The following is a 17,707-nucleotide window of genomic DNA, read 5'->3' as shown; positions in this document are numbered from 1 at the left end:
ATAGGGGTAGAAGGGGGGGGGGGAGACACAGTCAGGGTAGTGTTGGTGACACTGCCTGCAACACTAATTAACGACACAAGATACGAGTCCTGTCTACTGGTTGGTTCATTGTGATTTTTTTTTTTTTTTTTGACTCACTTGTGTAAACAAAGTGAGTCTATGTTTTAACCCGGTGTTCGGTTGTGTGTGTGTGTGTGTGTGTGTCCGTCCGTGTGTCTGTGTGTCCATGGTAAACTATAACATCGACATTTTCTCTGCAAATACTTTGTCAGTTGACACCACATTTGGCATAAAAAATAGGAAAAATTCAGTTCTTTCCAGTCATCTTTTTTAAAACAATATTGCACCTCTGGGATGGGCACAAAAAAATTAGAAAAAAGAAGCCTAATTATATGCAAACTGCATTTACTGTCATATTTATATTTTTTTTGTATTCTCTAAACTTGGCACTTTGACCTCTTATTCTGACACAACAACAAGAGCAGTCATTATTATCATATTTTGTTCAAACAGGAACTTCTTTTGCTAAGCATGGAATTTGTATTTATTTTGCAAACGTTTTGGTGCAGGTAGTAAAAAAGGGAAATTACTCTGTAATTAATGCTAGGGGACGTAATTTATCGCAAGTGAGTCTTGAAGGCCTTGCCTCTCTTGTTTTTTTTTGTTTTTTTTTAATCACCAGAATGTGGATGGAGCACCACAAACCTGACCGGCACAATCCGGTCTCCCAACTTCCCTGGCAACTACGCCAGCAACCACAACTGCACCTTTATCATCACGGCTCCTGCCGGCTTTCAGATCACCATCAACTTCACAGACTTCGACCTGGAATATCACAGGAGGTGCCTGTATGATTTTGTAGAGGTGAATTTCATGATCTCTCCCTCTCGTGTTCAGAAGTTGTCTTTGCAGTATGTTTTACTTTGTGTTGGGTGTCATCATCCGTGAAAAAACAACAAACAAATGCCCCATTTCGACATCATCTTTGTCATCGTCATCATCATCGTCATGATCGTCAACTTGATCATCATTGCCATCGGAATGGATGTACCAATGACCAATACAGTAAAAAAACAAAACAAAAAAAAAAAAAAACAAAAGAGTGTGTGTGTGTGTGTGTGTGTGTGTGTGTGTGTGTGTGCAGATTCGGGACGGGGATGAAAACTCCCCTCTCATAGGTCGTTTCTGCAGCTCGACGCTGCCGCCACGAAGTAGGACCTTCGGCAACCAGATGTGGCTCAGGTTTTTCTCTGATGGCTCTGTCACCATGCGTGGATTCCAGGCAACGTTTACTGCAGGTTAACATCGTCTTCGTTACTCATTTGTCGTCTGTAGTTTTTTCTCCTGCTGTCTGTATGTCGTCTGTCTGTTTATCTCCGTCGCTCTTTCTGTCTCTTTGATCATGAGTGTGTCTCTGTTTCTGTCTCTCTGTCTGTGTCTCTCTCCCCCTCGCTCCTCTCATAGCAGTAGTAGTAATAGTTATAGCAGTAGAAGTAGTCGTCATAGCGGAAGCAGCAGCAACAGTAGCAGTAGTAGTAGCAGCAGCAGCAGTAGTAGTAGTTGTTGTAGTAATAGTAGTAGTAGTAGCAGCAGCAGCAGTAGTAGCAGCAGTAGTATTAGCAGTAGTAGTAGTAGTATCAATAACAGCACCAGCAATAATAGCAGTTATTGGAGTAGTAGTAACAGTAGTAGTAGTAGCACCAGCAGCAACAGCAGCAGCAGCAGTAGGAGGAGGAGTAGTATCAATAAGAGCAGCAGCAATAACAGCAGTTGCAGTAGTAGTAGTAGTAGTAGTAGTAGTGGTGGTGGTAAAAGTAGCAGTAGCAGCAGCAGCAGTCGTAGTAGTAGTAGTAGTAGTCGTGAAAAAATTAAAAGATGGACAGCAACAACAATAATCACAGCAGCGAGAAGGATCTCGTAACAACGACATTTTAGTATTATTATAAGTATCGGGTAAACCACCAAAAAACCAACATAATTCACACAGCACACGTGCTGGTTCCCCACAGCCAACCTCCAGGCTCCCTACTTCTTCATCACCAGCACTGGCAGGTTCAACGTGGGAGGCAGCATTCACCGCTTGGACGTGGAGACCTTCACCAACTACGTTGTCCCCATGAACGGCAGCTTGTATCGGCCCATAGCCGTGGACTATGACCCTGTGGAACAGACCATCTACTGGACAGAGGTGAGCTGGTGTGGTGTGCCTGCCTGCATTAGAGGCTCGCTAGAGTCACTGCTCTAAAAATACATGGATAGCTCATTGGCCAGGGAAGCTGAAGCCAACTGGACGCCATATTGTTTCTCGTATCCGGCCGTCAGTCCGTTGACAAGTCGTCTGCTAACTGGTGGCAGTTTCTGAATTGTAACCGTGTATCTTCGATGACATCGTGTTATGTTTACCCCCACTACATGCCAAATGTTGTGTCTTGATTGAAATCTGCAAATGGTTTATTTACCAAAGTTATTACAGTGCAGTGACACGTGGCGCAAACTTGCTGTGGAGGCACACACAGGAATCCCAGCTTCACCAACAACGCGAGCAAGTGAAAGCTTGCCGTGACGCCAGCTGAGCGCTCGGCTACACATATGAAGTCACCGCTTCGCGCTATACTGCCAAGAGAAGTAGAATGGCTGATTGAACACTTCCGCTGGCTTCAGTTAACAAAGGGGCTCAAAGAAGACATGCGCTATCCATGTATTTTTAGAACAATGGGCTAGAGTCAACATACATGCTTGTCCGGGAAAATTAGGCCAATTACATGGGACAACCCGGGAAAAATGTGATGGATGTTATAAACCGAATATGGGATTTTCATTATCATAGCGAAAATACTATTAAAAAAAAAATGAACGCGATAAATTTCCATGTTATTTAGCATGAATTTCGGCGGATTTTTCACAGGATCAAGTTTGGGCTCCGCTCTGTGTGCAAAGTATAAAAACTATCTTCATCCCCTCCACCTCCCTCCCTCCCTCCCCCCATCTCCATTTACACAGTGCTGTGCCTATCAGACTCATAACCACTTTGTCAAGAACGCTTCGTTACTGAAGAAAAAACAAATTTAGTGTGAAGATTTTGATGCTTCATTTCGTGAAACGAATGGTCATGTCATGAAATGTTGTGTGTTGATGCAATATGATTTTTATCTTTCAGTGTACGTTTCTTGTAATATCTCTTCGCTTCATGGGTTGCTGTGGATATCAGACCACGTGGTTTCTTGTTGTGAACACTTTTTTCACCAGCTAGGTGTGTTAACACTCGTTGTTTCCGTCAGTGAGGGGGGTATTGGCCTTGTTTCTCTGAAGGCCTTCAACATCAGCCACGACACATGGCAGCTGAATGCAATGGACAGACCAAAGTGGCGCTCAGCTGTCCACAAAGGCGCCAAATTGGCCTGACCAGTCATCTGCGCACCCACAGAGCCCAACCCACCCACCCCCAGCGGTTTCTCTCCCAACCACTAGACTTTGATTGGTGGTCTGGACGCTAGTCATTCTGATGTGATGATAAATCAAATTTCCATGTGTAGCATGCACCTAGCGCTGCTAAAAGAACCCACGGCAAGAGAATTGCTCCTGGAAAACTTTCTTGATAAAACCCACTCCAATGTGCATGCATGTGTGTGAGTGTGTGTGTGTGTGTGTGTGTGTGTCCCCGCGCGCACACACACACATGACTGATGCCTGTCTGAGTAGACACAGGAAACAAATACTGGGTGCCTAAAGGAAGGTCTCAGTCGGTTCTACCCTGATAGGTAGCCTGTTGTGCAAATAACGTTGTGTTTGTGAAGCACTTTGAGCCTGGTCTCGGACTGCAGATAGGCGCTGTTAACTACGCATATCAAACAACCAATCTGTCAATACAACATCACAATATCTGACAATAAATCACCGCTGTATTGACTTCTTGTGTCCTATTCTCTCTCCTCAACTGTCCTGTCTAATCGTTTTCTGTCGGTCCTGTGATGTGATGTGTTGTGCTGATTTGCGCTGTTTTGCGTTCCGCAAGGGTGTGTTGGCTTTACTGTCAGTTTCTTAAGAAGGCGTCACTGCGTTCAGGCAAATCCATGCACGCTTCACCACATCTAACAGGTAGATGCCTGACAGCAGCACAACCGAAGGTGCTGTTCAAGGACTGAGTGCATGCTAAGATCATTTCTGTATATATCAGAAGGAGATTTCTTTTACGGTGTGCTGAAATACATACGACTCTACGTCACACAGCTCTGAACTATCATTGTTCTGCGCAGAATTGAGCACTGCTGCACCGCACTAAAAACCAACTGTGTTCTAACCAGGTGGGTCTACACAAAGGAATCAGAGGATCTGCTCTCAACGGCAGCGGCATGCATACAGTGCTTCAGACCGACAATAGTAAGTTTTCATTTCGAAAGGGAAACTTCCATTAAATAAACCCTGAATAAATCCTTATCCTTTTGTTGATGCCCTTTAAAAAAAAATGTAAACGAAAAAGAAGAAACATAAAAGATGCCGTTGCTCTCACCTAATGATTTCATGGTAATATTCAAGAGCTTTCATGTACAAGAAAAGTGCCCATTTAGAATTTAGTATTCATAATTTGATGGGTTTTTTTGTTGTTGTTTTTTTTCTTTTTCTAATTGAGCCATAAGAAGGGGTATACCCTTCGTCTGTAATGATGCCCGTAAGGTGTTTGACCATCAATAGTTGGGCCCCAACTCCATTTTCGAGTCAATCTCCTAAACTCCATTGACGAGTCAATCCTCCTAAACTCCATTGACGAGTCAATCTCCTAAACTCCATTGACGAGTCAATCTCCTAAACTCCATTGACGAGTCATCCTCCTAAACTCCATTGACGAGTCGATCTCCTAAACTCCATTGACGAGTCACTCTCCTAAACTCCATTGACGAGTCACTCTCCTAAACTCCATTGACGAGTCAATCTCCTAAATTCCATTGACGAGTCATCCTCCTAAACTCCATTGACGAGTCAATCTCCTAAACTCCGTTGACGAGTCAATCTCCTAAACTCCGTTGACGAGTCACTCTCCTAAACTCCATTGACGAGTCAGTCTCCTAAACTCCATTGACGAGTCAATCTCCTAAAGTCCATTGACGAGTCAATCCTCCTAAACTCCATTGACGAGTCAATCTCCTAAATTCCATTGACGAGTCATCCTCCTAAACTCCATTGACGAGTCAATCTCCTAAACTCCGTTGACGAGTCACTCTCCTAAACTCCATTGACGAGTCAGTCTCCTAAACTCCATTGACGAGTCAATCTCCTAAAGTCCATTGACGAGTCAATCCTCCTAAACTCCATTGACGAGTCAATCTCCTAAATTCCATTGACGAGTCAATCCTCTTAAACTCCATTGACGAGTCAATCTCCTAAACTCCATTGACGAGTCCTTGCGGAGAAAACAAGTCTGCTTAATGCAGAAAGTGACTCTGTGTTACAATTATGTGTCCACTGACTGACGATGTCAACGATCTGTATTCGTTTCAAATCTGCATCCACCTGACGGGAAGTGAAGAAGCAGGGTACGTGCGCACGCGTGTGTGTGTGTTGGGGGGTGGTGGGGGGGTGGGATGGGGTGGGGGGGGGGGGAGTGGTAGCTAGTCGTAATGACTTTGCTTGGAGCATCGTATTGTGCATGTAAAGTTCATCCTGCAAAGAGACGTGACGCACTCTTGACCAAAGAGGATAGTGTATGTGATGAAAAGGCACCAACAAAAAACAGCTTTCAGTGAAACGCTGAAAAGCGCATTCTGTTTTTCTTCCTTGTATATATCTATTTGCAGGGAAAATAATTAGTAACTTACATTTTGGTGTCAAACTGATAATACATGGTCAAGTAATACCCTTAAAAGTATGCAGCAGGAAAGTTTGATAGAAATTTACGTTTAACTGAACACTACTGTTTGATTTTTTTCATTTAAATATTATATCGATACGTGTTGTGCATTTCTCTTCAATACAATCTATTCGTAGTAGGTCTGCATTACCATTAAAAAGATAACGTCAAAATATTGATTTTTTTCCGTCATAAGAATCAGCTTTAAGTTTTGAATAACGAAGTTAATTGCTGCACCGCCGGAAGGAAAAACAAAACATGAAAGAAGTCATTGATACTGCTCTTTTGACGAATGCCAATGACATGGGTTGCTTCTGGTCATCACATTCTTCCCTTCTAACCTTCTCCTCAGATTCAACTATCGAAGGGCTGGCAGTGGATCCTCTGTCCAGACTGATCTTCTACACAGACGCAGGGAGGGATTTGATCGCCATGCTGACCATGTCCACGTTCGCTCACAAGACCATCATCAGCACAGATCTGGACGAGCCTCGAGCTATTGTGCTCAACACTGGGGATGGGTGAGGGGTTTGTTGTTGTTGTTGTTGTTGTGTTTTCCACTGTTTGGTTGGCACCAAAATCTTCATTAAAAAAAAAGAAAAGAAAACAGAGTTTGTACATGTGTGTTTTTACTTTAAAGATATATGCTAAATTCAGGTCGTGGGATATCTTTAGTGTTTCACTAATTCATATATATATATATATATATATATATATATATATATATATATATATATGCGTGTGCGTGCATGCATGTGTGTGTGTGTGTGTGTGTGTGTGTGTGTGTGTGTGTGTGTGTGTGCAGAGTGATGTTCTGGACGGACAGGGGAGCGGCCCCCAAGATAGAGAGAGCCAACTATGACGGCAGCGACAGAAGGACCCTGGTCAACACTGGACTCTTCTATCCCAACGCCTTGGCCCTAGATATCCCTAGTAATTAGTCACGTTTGCCTAACAGTACAGGCACACACAGGCATACAGACAGACAGACAGACAGTCACACACACACACACACACACACACACACACACACACACACACACACACACACAGGGGAGTTGGGGTGGGGGTGAAAGAGAGAGAGAGAGAGAGAGAGAGAGAGAGAGAGATTACAAAGGAATCGTGATCCCTTTATCCTAGGAAGGATGTAGAAAATATTTTCTTGGAAAATTAAATTTGAATCTCAAAGAAATCAAATCCCCATACAGCAAAAAAATATATATAAAAAAATAAATAAATAATTATTTTTTCTTTTCTTTTTTTTAAGAGAAAAAGAAACGACAACCCCAAACAAACCATACAGCAGATAATGGTTAGAGAAGCAAGACTGCCGTGTACTGGAATCGCCACCAGTTCAAACAGGCCTTGCACACTCTCATAAGAAAGACTACCTCAGCGGAGGAAACACAGATACATGCTGAACAAACACGTGCCGTGGACTGGTGTTCCGTTAGAAGAGCACATGATTTCAAACAGAAGCTGCTGAACAGACTGGCGATTGCTTCAGAAGAGCACAGCTTCTGGCTTTGGCGCCCTGTGTATTAACTCATTGACTGCCGTGCCCGGGTAATTCTGGGTCACCGATGACATCAAGAGAAGGGAGATAACTGTGGAAGGCTGAAATTTCACACACTTGATTTAGAGTGGTATATCTCCAGTCCATTTTCTCACTGTTTGGCTGATTGTTTTGGGTGTTGTTTTATGACTTGAAACATTACTTTCTGCTTCTGTTTGTGCATGGCAATCATAGGGTTAAGATTACATGTCTCTTAGCTGATTGGAAGAGCAACGGTTTCTTGTCTTAGTATTTACCGTGCTGCACGTGAAACGCCTGCATGATTGTACACACCCACACCACAACACAGCCACATCTCTAAACCCTTTGCATACACCTTTACCTGTTGGGTTCCAGACAATCGTTTATACTGGGTGGACGCTGGAATGGACCGGTTAGAGTGGTGTAACATGGAGGGCGGAAACCGAAGTCGTCTGCTGCTCTTGAACAGTCTCCACCATTTCTTTGGTCTGGCGCATCTCCACAACTTCCTCTACATCACCGACTGGTCTTCGATGTAAGTGGCAGCGAACAGAGACGTAAATAGTGCTCGAGATGAGTATTGCCCAGGTCTTCAGTGTCGGCAGATTCAGGGGAGGTGCGGGGGGCGCGGGGGAGGGGGGACTGTCATTGGAGGGACGTGGTGACGGTCTCCACTCTAGGGGAGACGCTCACTCAGGCTGGCTCCGCGACAAAGCCATTATTGTCGTCAGTGGGGGAGGGAAGTGAGGGGGGGGTGGGGGGGGGGCGGGGGGCTTAGTAAGTGGTGTCCTAAGTACGTTAAATCAGAACAGGCACTATTGAGCACCACTGAAGTGACTCAGCAGCAGTGCAAGGTCTTCCATGGTGTGTGGCCTCCTGGCGACCTAACATCGATGGTTCCCTGGTTCCATTACACACCTTGCACAATGTGAACACACCATGCACAATGTTCACTGTTCCATAACACACCATGCACAATGTTAACACACCATATCATGCACAATGTTAACACACCATGCACAATGTTCACTGTTCCATAACACACCATGCACAATGTTAACACACCATACACAATGCTAACTTACCATGCGCAATATTGACACATCATGCACAATGTTAACACACCATGCACAATGTTCACTGTTCCATAACACACCATGCACAATGTTAACACACCATGGACAATGTCCACTGTTCCATAACACACCATGGACAATGTTCACTGTTCCATAACACACCATGCACAATGTTAACACGCCATGCACAATGTTAACACACCATGGACAATGTTCACTGCTCCATAACACACCATGGACAATGTTACCATGCACAATGTTCACTGTTCCATAACACACCATGGACAATGTTCACTGTTCCATAACACACCATGCACAATGTTAACACGCCATGCACAATGTTAACACACCATGGACAATGTTCACTGTTCCATAACACACCATGGACAATGTTACCATGCACAATGTTCACTGTTCCATAACACACCATGGACAATGTTCACTGTTCCATAACACACCATGCACAATGTTAACACGCCATGCACAATAAACACACCATGGACAATGTTCACTGTTCCATAACACACCATGGACAATGTTACCATGCACAATGTTCACTGTTCCATAACACACCATGGACAATGTTAACACACCATGCACAATGTTAACACACCATGCACAATGTTAACACCATGCACAATGTTCACTGTTCCATTACACACCATGGACAATGTTAACACACCATGGGCAATGTTGACACACCATGCACAATGTTAACACACCATGCACATTGTTAACACACCATGCACAATGTTCACTGTTCCATTACACACCATGCACAATGTTCACTGTTCCATTACACACCATGCACAATGCTCACTGTTCCATTACACACCATGCACAATGCTCACTGTTCCATTACACACCATGCACAATGTTCACTGTTCCATTACACACCATGCACAATGTTCACATGGTCCATGTTGACACACCATGCACAATGTTAACACCATGTCCATTGTAACACACCATGCACAATGCTCACTGTTCCATTACACACCATGCACAATGTTCACTGTTCCATTACACATGCACAATGTTCACTGTTCCATTACACACCATGCACAATGTTCACTGTTCCATTACACATGCACAATGTTCACTGTTCCATTACACATGCACAATGTTCACTGTTCCATTACACACCATGCACAATGCTCACTGTTCCATTACACATCATACACACTGTTAAAACACACAGTGCACTGTCATAATGAACAGACGTCCAGGTGCCAGAAGCATGCTGATTCGTTTCGACCTCAACACTAGCCAGGCCATCCTGCGAGGAACCTCGACTGCACGACTCAACGACATCCATGCGGTTGATCCTCAGCGGAATTCGGACAACAGTAAGTTGGTTGGTGTGCTGGTCAGTCTGTCCACTTGTCTCTCTCTATGTTCCTCTGTGTGTGTGTGTGTGTGTGTGTGTGGCAGTGAGTTATGTTGTTTGTGAGCTTGCTTATATTATTGTCATCGTTTTCGTTTTCATTTTCATTTTCATTATTATTATTATTATGTTATTGAACTATTCATCTTTTCTTCTTCTTCTTTTTTTCTTTCTTTTTTTTCTTTTTCTTTTTTTTCTTTTTTTTTTCTTTTTTTTTTTGTCCACAAGGAAATGGGTTCTACGTCTTTTCTTCAGTCTGCCTTGATTTGTGCAGTTTGTCATAATTGGTTTGTTCATTCTGGTCATTTGGTGATTTATCTATCAATTGTTGAGAACAGTGAAATGAGAAACGACACCAATAACAACAACAAAAAAGCGTGTGTTTGCAAGCGCGCGTGTGTAGTGTATATTGATCAGTGTTCAAGAACACAGGATGGACTGTTCCGTTTTCACGCTTCTCGTGTGCGCACATGCACGTGCATCTTTGTGTTTCTCTCTGTCTGACATTTCATAAATAAATAAACAAATAATCATACAAACAAACAAAAAACAGATAGATAAATAAATGAATAAATAAGTAAATAAATAAATGAATAAAGAAAGAAAGAAAGAAATGTTTCATTTGATGACTGTCATCCAGATGTTAACGGATGCGGAAATAACAATGGGGGCTGTGAGGTGATTTGCATACCGTTGCCAAACAACAGCAGCAAGTGCTCGTGCCACGATGGACAGGTTCTGGCCAGTGACCAGACACACTGCACGGACGGTAAGTCCTGAATCGGTCGGTCAGTCAACAGCACAAAGTCCGTGAAAGGAAGCACGAGTCTGCACAGGCTGGCAGTTAATTACAACGTATGTTCCTTCCTCTCAGTTCTAGAAATTGCATAATGAAGGTGGAAGGTGGAAGGATGGTTAAAAAGACGCTCATCTGTCAATGCAGAGTTCGTGAGGGTCTGTGTTCGAACCCCACTCTCGTGCCCGTTCTCTAAAGTTTTGACTGGAAAATTGAACTGAGCGTGTAGTCATTTGGATGAGATGATAAACTTCTTTTTTTTTCCGTGGGACGGTTGGCCTTCGCCGCTTTGTTTGTCGGCCAAGTTAAGTCTTGCTGTGCTTGTGCCCCAGCGTTGATGCTTCTCGTTCTCTCTCTATTGACTTCTTCCTCCACCACTCGTTTATTAGTCATTTTCTTCACTTTATTTATATCTCAGCTTAGTTTTGTTCAAAACTCATGTATGTTCACGTCTTCTATTTATGATGACATCCGTCACATATTCAGTATGTACATGTGTCAGGACAGGACTTTACATAAGATTTTCTTGTTGTCCTGTTCATCGATATCTGTGTTGTATTGTGACATGTTCCAAATAAAATACTGTTTAAACCAGATGATAAACTGAGGTTCCGTGCACAGCACGCATTTGCAACAAACGTGGTTGTCCTCTGGCAAAACTGTGTGGAAGAAATCCACTCTGATAAGTACACAAATGCATATGCATGCACTCAAGGCCTAACAAAGCGCGTTCGGTTATGGCTGCTGTCAGGCCGAATCGTCCGAAACGAAGTGACGCCTCCTTGAGAAACTGAAACTGAAAGTCTAGCATTGCACACATTGCTTATTCTGTCAAATTCTTTGATGGATTACCATCTGGAAATATCCTTGCCAGTGTACGCATTGGTTATGTATCCGTTCTGTATACGGCGAGAATGTGTTATGTTTGAGTGTTCAGCTGTGTTAGTGGGTGGGTCTCAAGTTCATATTTTACGTTTGGATAATGTATTTACAAAACACATTTCTTTTTTTCTTTTTTTTTCAGTATGAATGCGGGCATGCTGGCTTTGCAGTATATAGTTGAGTTCTCTCTCTGTCTGTCTCTCTCTCTCTCTCTCCCTCCCTCTCTCTCACCCCCCCCCCCCTCTCTCACTCTCTATCTCTTCCTCACTCACTCTCATTTAATCTGTCTCCCTCTCTCTCTCTCACTCACTATCTCTGTATATCTCTCTCTTCCATTTCATAGAAATGAAATGAAAAGAAGTTCTTAATTTTTCAATATTCATATAAAAGGCCTTCAAACTGAGTGAAAAGGCTACTTTCAAAAGCGTATATGATGTATGTATTGTCTATATTTATGTTAATTTGCTTATGTCGTTTCGTTGAACAATATTTTGTTTGCGTATACTCTTTCACATAGGCTGAGGCCTGAATGTGAACGAAGCATTTCGATTTCTGGATCTCTCACTCTGTGTGTGTGTGTGTGTGTGTGTGTGTGTGTGTGTGTGTGTGTGTGTGTGTGTGTGTCAAAATTTTTAATAACTGTTCCTTTATCTTGTAATAGTCTCAAGTCATTTTGACAAGATGGAAATTTTTTCTCTCTCTCTACACACACACACACACACACACACACACACAGATATATATATATATATATATATATATATATATATATATATATATATATATATATATATATATATATATATATATATATATATATATATATATAGCGTTCTTCGGGTTGTTATTTTTCTAGCTTATGCTATGTATCTTGTGTGCAGTTTTCTCTGTGGTCGTGAGCTCAGTTGATGGACAGCCTTTCGACACCATTGGAAACAGAACAATGACCTTGTCCTGTGACCCCAGTTTTAATGCCAATGTCACGTCTTACGTGTGGAACGTGCCATGCACGGGGCAGGCAGGAAGCACGTGCGTTTTCAAACCTCGCCCGATGGTGGACGACGGGAAGAGAGTCACGTGCACGGCGACGTCATCGGACGGTCGAGTCTTCACGGGTGGATTGCAGATAGATCTGAACTGTGAGTGCACAGGGGTTTTTTTCTCGATTTTTTTTTTCTTTCTTCAAGGCCTGACTTGGGTTACACTGCTGGTCAGACATCTGCTTAGCAGATGTGGTGTAGCGTACATGGATTTTTCTGAACGCAGTGACACCTCATTGAGTAGGTGAACTGAGCTGTTGCTGTTGAATCCTTAACAGACGTAAAACCATAATTATGAGGAAGAGATTGGCATTATCAACCAATTTATTTTTTTTTATTTTTTTTTTTTTATCACTGGTTATTTTACTGGTGTCAACAAAATTCATTCATAGATGTAAACCACAAGAGGAGGTTTGCATTATCAACGTGTTATTTCTGGTTATTCTATTTGTGTCAACAACAAAAAATAATCACAGATTTAAACCATAATAAGAAGATATGGCATTATCAACCAATTATCACTGGTTATTCTACTGGTGTCAATAAAATTCATTCATAGATGTAAACCACAAGAGGAAATTTGCATTATCAACCTCTTATTTCTGGTTATTCTATCGGTGTCAACAAGAAATAATTATTCGCAGATGTAAACCATAATAGGAAGAGATTGGCATTATCAGTCAGTTATTACTGGTTATTCTACTGGTGTTAACAACAACAACAACAACAACAAAAATCATTCACAGATGTAAACCATGATAGGAAGGGAATGGCAACATCAACATATTATGCTGGTTATTCTACTGATGTCAAAAACAAAAGATCAATTAGCAGCCAGCATAGTACTGTATAAAGCAAGAAAATGTTCTGGGTAGTAGATACCAGGCGAACTAACCCTTCACTAAGACTTGAAGTACAATTAATATTCTATGCAAACCCCTTTCTTTTCTTTTAATTATTTTTATGTCTGCACGGACAGAGAAGTGTTATGATAAGAGTGTGCATTATTTCACATTCTTCAGGATATATCTTTTTCGTTTCGATCTCATGACCTATATCAGTGATCACAGAGCATTGGCCTTACCAGAGACTGGCACAAGCTTACAGCCGGGCCAGCAGTTTTCGAACAGATGAGGCCCAAAAAGAAAAATTAATATCATCAAAAGGTTGGATCTGTCTTTCCTGTTTGCGTTTTCATTGAACATTCTTTGAATTCACCAGTTCACTTTTTCACCTGGTCATTTGGATGAGACGATAAACACAGGTCCTGTGTGCAGCACGCGCTTGGCGCAGTGCTAAAGAACCTAAGTAAACGAGAGATGTTGTTCTCTGGCAAAATTCTGTTGAAGAAATCCACACTGATAGGTACAAAAATATATAAGCATGCACTCAAGGGCTGACTCAGCGCGTTGTATGCATTATTCTTCTGGCCACGGCATCTGCCTAGCAGATGTGATGTAGCATATATATGGGTTTGTCCGAAAGCAGGACGCCTTCTTGAGAAACTGAAACTGAAACTGAAATCCACCAGTGTTGCTCCACACGTTTGCTGTCTGTATATACAGACCCCCCACAAGAGGCCCCCACCATCAGCGGCTACTCCAATGACACGGTGTACCAGCAAGGACAGCGTCTGAACTTGTCCTGCTCTGTCCCTGGCGGCAAACCTCTGGTGACGGCGGTGTCCTTTTCGTGCGGCAGCACCCACCAAGACACCGCCCCGGATATTTTCAAGAACACGGAGGTACTCAGCCTTCTGGCCATCGAGTCACTGTCAGTGACTGATGATGGAAAGACATGCGTGTGTACGGCGACATGGAAGCACTCTGACTGGTACACGATGAACGCCACGGCAGTCCTGAGAGTACAAGGTATGATGATGATACTGATGATGATGATGATGATCACAGCGATGGTGATGATAGTAATGATGATGATGATGATGATGATGATGATCACAGCGATGGTGATGATAGTGATGATGATGATGATGATGATGATGATCACAGCGATGGTGATGATAGTAATGATGATGATGATGATGATGGTGATGATCACAGCGATGGTGATGATAGTGATGATGATGATGATGATGATGATCACAGCGATGGTGATGATAGTAATGATGATGATGATGATGATGATCACAGCGATGGTGATGATAGTGATGATGATGATGATCACAGCGATGGTGATGATAGTAATGATGATGATGATGATGATGATGATGATGATCACAGCAATGGTGATGATAGTAATGATGATGATGATGATGATCACAGCGATCTGTTTAAAATACTGTTTAAACCAGATGATAAACTGAGGTTCCGTGCACAGCACGCATTTGCAACAAACGTGGTTGTCCTCTGGCAAAACTGTGTGGAAGAAATCCACTCTGATAAGTACACAAATGCATATGCATGCACTCAAGGCCTAACAAAGCGCGTTCGGTTATGGCTGCTGTCAGGCCGAATCGTCCGAAACGAAGTGACGCCTCCTTGAGAAACTGAAACTGAAAGTCTAGCATTGCACACATTGCTTATTCTGTCAAATTCTTTGATGGATTACCATCTGGAAATATCCTTGCCAGTGTACGCATTGGTTATGTATCCGTTCTGTATACGGCGAGAATGTGTTATGTTTGAGTGTTCAGCTGTGTTAGTGGGTGGGTCTCAAGTTCATATTTTACGTTTGGATAATGTATTTACAAAACACATTTCTTTTTTTCTTTTTTTTTCAGTATGAATGCGGGCATGCTGGTTTTGCAGTATATAGTCGAGTTCTCTCTCTGTCTCTGTCTCTGTTTCTCTCTCTCTCTCTCTCTCTCTCTCTCTCTCTCTCTCTCTCTCTCTCTCTCTCTCTCTCTCTCTCTCCCTCTCTCTCACCCCCCCTCTCTCTTTCTCACTCTCTATCTCTTCCTCACTCACTCTCACTTAATCTGTCTCCCTCTCTCTCTCTCACTCACTATCTCTGTATATATCTGTCTTCCATTTCATAGAAATGAAATGAAAAGAAGTTCTTAATTTTTCCATGTTCATATAAAAGGCCTTCAAACTGAGTGAAAAGGCTACTTTCAAAAGCGTATATGATGTATGTATTGTCTATATTTATGTTAATTTGCTTATGTCGTTTCGTTGAACAATATTTTGTTTGCGTATACTCTTTCACTTAGGCTGAGGCCTGAATGTGAACGAAACATTCCGATTTCCGGATCTCTCACTCTGTGTTTGTGTGTGTCTGTGTGTGTGTGTGTGTGTGTGTGTGTGTGTGTATCAAAATTTTTAATAACTGTTCCTTTATCTTGTAATAGTCTCAAGTCATTTTGACAAGATGGAAATTTTCTCTCTCTCTCTCTCTCTACACACACACACACACACACACACACACACACACACATATATATATCGTTCTTCGGGTTGTTGTTTTTCTAGCTTATGCTATGTATCTTGTGTGCAGTTTTCTCTGTGGCCGTGAGCTCAGTTGATGGACAGCCTTTCGACGCCATTGGAAACAGAACAATGACCTTGTCCTGTGACCCCAGTTTTTATGCCAATGTCACGTCTTACGTGTGGAACGTGCCATGCACGGGGCAGGCAGGAAGCACGTGCGTTTTCAAACCTCGCCCGATGGTGGACGACGGGAAGAGAGTCACGTGCACGGCGACGTCATCGGACGGTCGTGTCTTCACGGGTGGATTGCACATAGATCTGAACTGTGAGTGCACAGGGGTTTTTTTCTCGATTTTTTTTTTCTTTTTTTTTTTTCTCTCTTCAAGGCCTGACTTGGGTTACGCTGCTGGTCAGACATCTGCTTAGCAGATGTGGTGTAGCGTACATGGATTTTTCTGAACGCAGTAACACCTCATTGAGTAGGTGAACTGAACTGTTGCTGTTGAATCCTTAACAGACGTAAAACCATAATTATGAGGAAGAGATTGGCATTATCAACCATTTTTTTTTTTTTTATCACTGGTTATTCTACTGGTGTCAACAAAATTCATTCATAGATGTAAACCACAAGAGGAGGTTTGCATTATCAACGTATTATTTCTGGTTATTCTACTAGTGTCAACAAAAAAATAATCACAGATTTAAACCATAATAAGAAGATATGGCATTATTAATCAATTATTACTGGTTATTCTACTGGTGTCAACAAAAGTCATTCACAGATGTAAACCATAAGAGGAAATTTGCATTATCAACCTATTATTTCTGGTTATTCTATTGGTGTCAACAAGAAATAATTATTCGCAGATGTAAACCATAATAGGAAGAGATTGGCATTATCAGTCAGTTATTACTGGTTATTCTACTGGTGTTAACAACAACAACAACAACAAAAATCATTCACAGATGTAAACCATGATAGGAAGGGAATGGCAATATCAACATATTATGCTGCTTATTCTACTGGTGTCAAAAACAAAAGATCAATTAGCAGCCAGCATAGTACTGTATAAAGCAAGAAAATGTTCTGGGTAGTAGATACCAGGCGAACTAACCCTTCACTAAGACTTGAAGTACAATTAATATTCTATGCAAACCCCTTTCTTTTCTTTTAATTATTTTTATGTCTGCACGGACAGAGAAGTGTTATGATAAGAGTGTGCATTATTTCACATTCTTCAGGATATATCTTTTTCGTTTCGATCTCATGACCTATATCAGTGATCACAGAGCATTGGCCTTACCAGAGACTGGCACAAGCTTACAGCCGGGCCAGCAGTTTTCGAACAGATGAGGCCCAAAAAGAAAAATTAATATCATCAAAAGGTTGGATCTGTCTTTCCTGTTTGCGTTTTCATTGAACATTCTTTGAATTCACCAGTTCACTTTTTCACCTGGTCATTTGGATGAGACGATAAACACAGGTCCTGTGTGCAGCACGCGCTTGGCGCAGTGCTAAAGAACCTAAGTAAATGAGAGATGTTGTTCTCTGGCAAAATTCTGTTGAAGAAATCCACACTGATAGGTACAAAAATATATAAGCATGCACTCAAGGGCTGACTCAGCGCGTTGTATGCATTATTCTTCTGGCCACGGCATCTGCCTAGCAGATGTGGTGTAGCATATATATGGGTTTGTCCGAAAGCAGGACGCCTTCTTGAGAAACTGAAACTGAAACTGAAATCCACCAGTGTTGCT

General features: G+C 42.1%; 1 protein-coding gene across 2 annotated transcripts in view; it reads left to right on the top strand.

The window, feature by feature from the left end:
* LOC143289997 (uncharacterized) overlaps positions 1–17,707 on the top strand; it is a 58,470-nt gene that overhangs the window by 33,881 nt on the left and 6,882 nt on the right. The window contains exons 11-22 of one of the 2 annotated variants that reach the window (XM_076599294.1): positions 683–864; positions 1,145–1,298; positions 2,010–2,188; positions 4,302–4,377; positions 6,195–6,363; positions 6,648–6,775; positions 7,755–7,914; positions 9,677–9,804; positions 10,483–10,611; positions 12,402–12,659; positions 14,126–14,431; positions 16,017–16,274. In XM_076599294.1, the coding sequence (XP_076455409.1) occupies positions 683–864; positions 1,145–1,298; positions 2,010–2,188; positions 4,302–4,377; positions 6,195–6,363; positions 6,648–6,775; positions 7,755–7,914; positions 9,677–9,804; positions 10,483–10,611; positions 12,402–12,659; positions 14,126–14,431; positions 16,017–16,274 (2,127 nt within the window). The remainder of the gene's footprint in view (positions 1–682; positions 865–1,144; positions 1,299–2,009; positions 2,189–4,301; positions 4,378–6,194; positions 6,364–6,647; positions 6,776–7,754; positions 7,915–9,676; positions 9,805–10,482; positions 10,612–12,401; positions 12,660–14,125; positions 14,432–16,016; positions 16,275–17,707) is intronic. The other variant, XM_076599295.1, reaches the window with a different exon arrangement.

Source organism: Babylonia areolata, chromosome 14 (assembly GCF_041734735.1).
Source record: "Babylonia areolata isolate BAREFJ2019XMU chromosome 14, ASM4173473v1, whole genome shotgun sequence".
Taxonomy (NCBI): Eukaryota; Metazoa; Mollusca; class Gastropoda; order Neogastropoda; family Buccinidae; genus Babylonia; species Babylonia areolata.
Note: the sequence above shows the minus strand (reverse complement) of the source record. Positions and strands in the feature narration are given on the sequence as shown.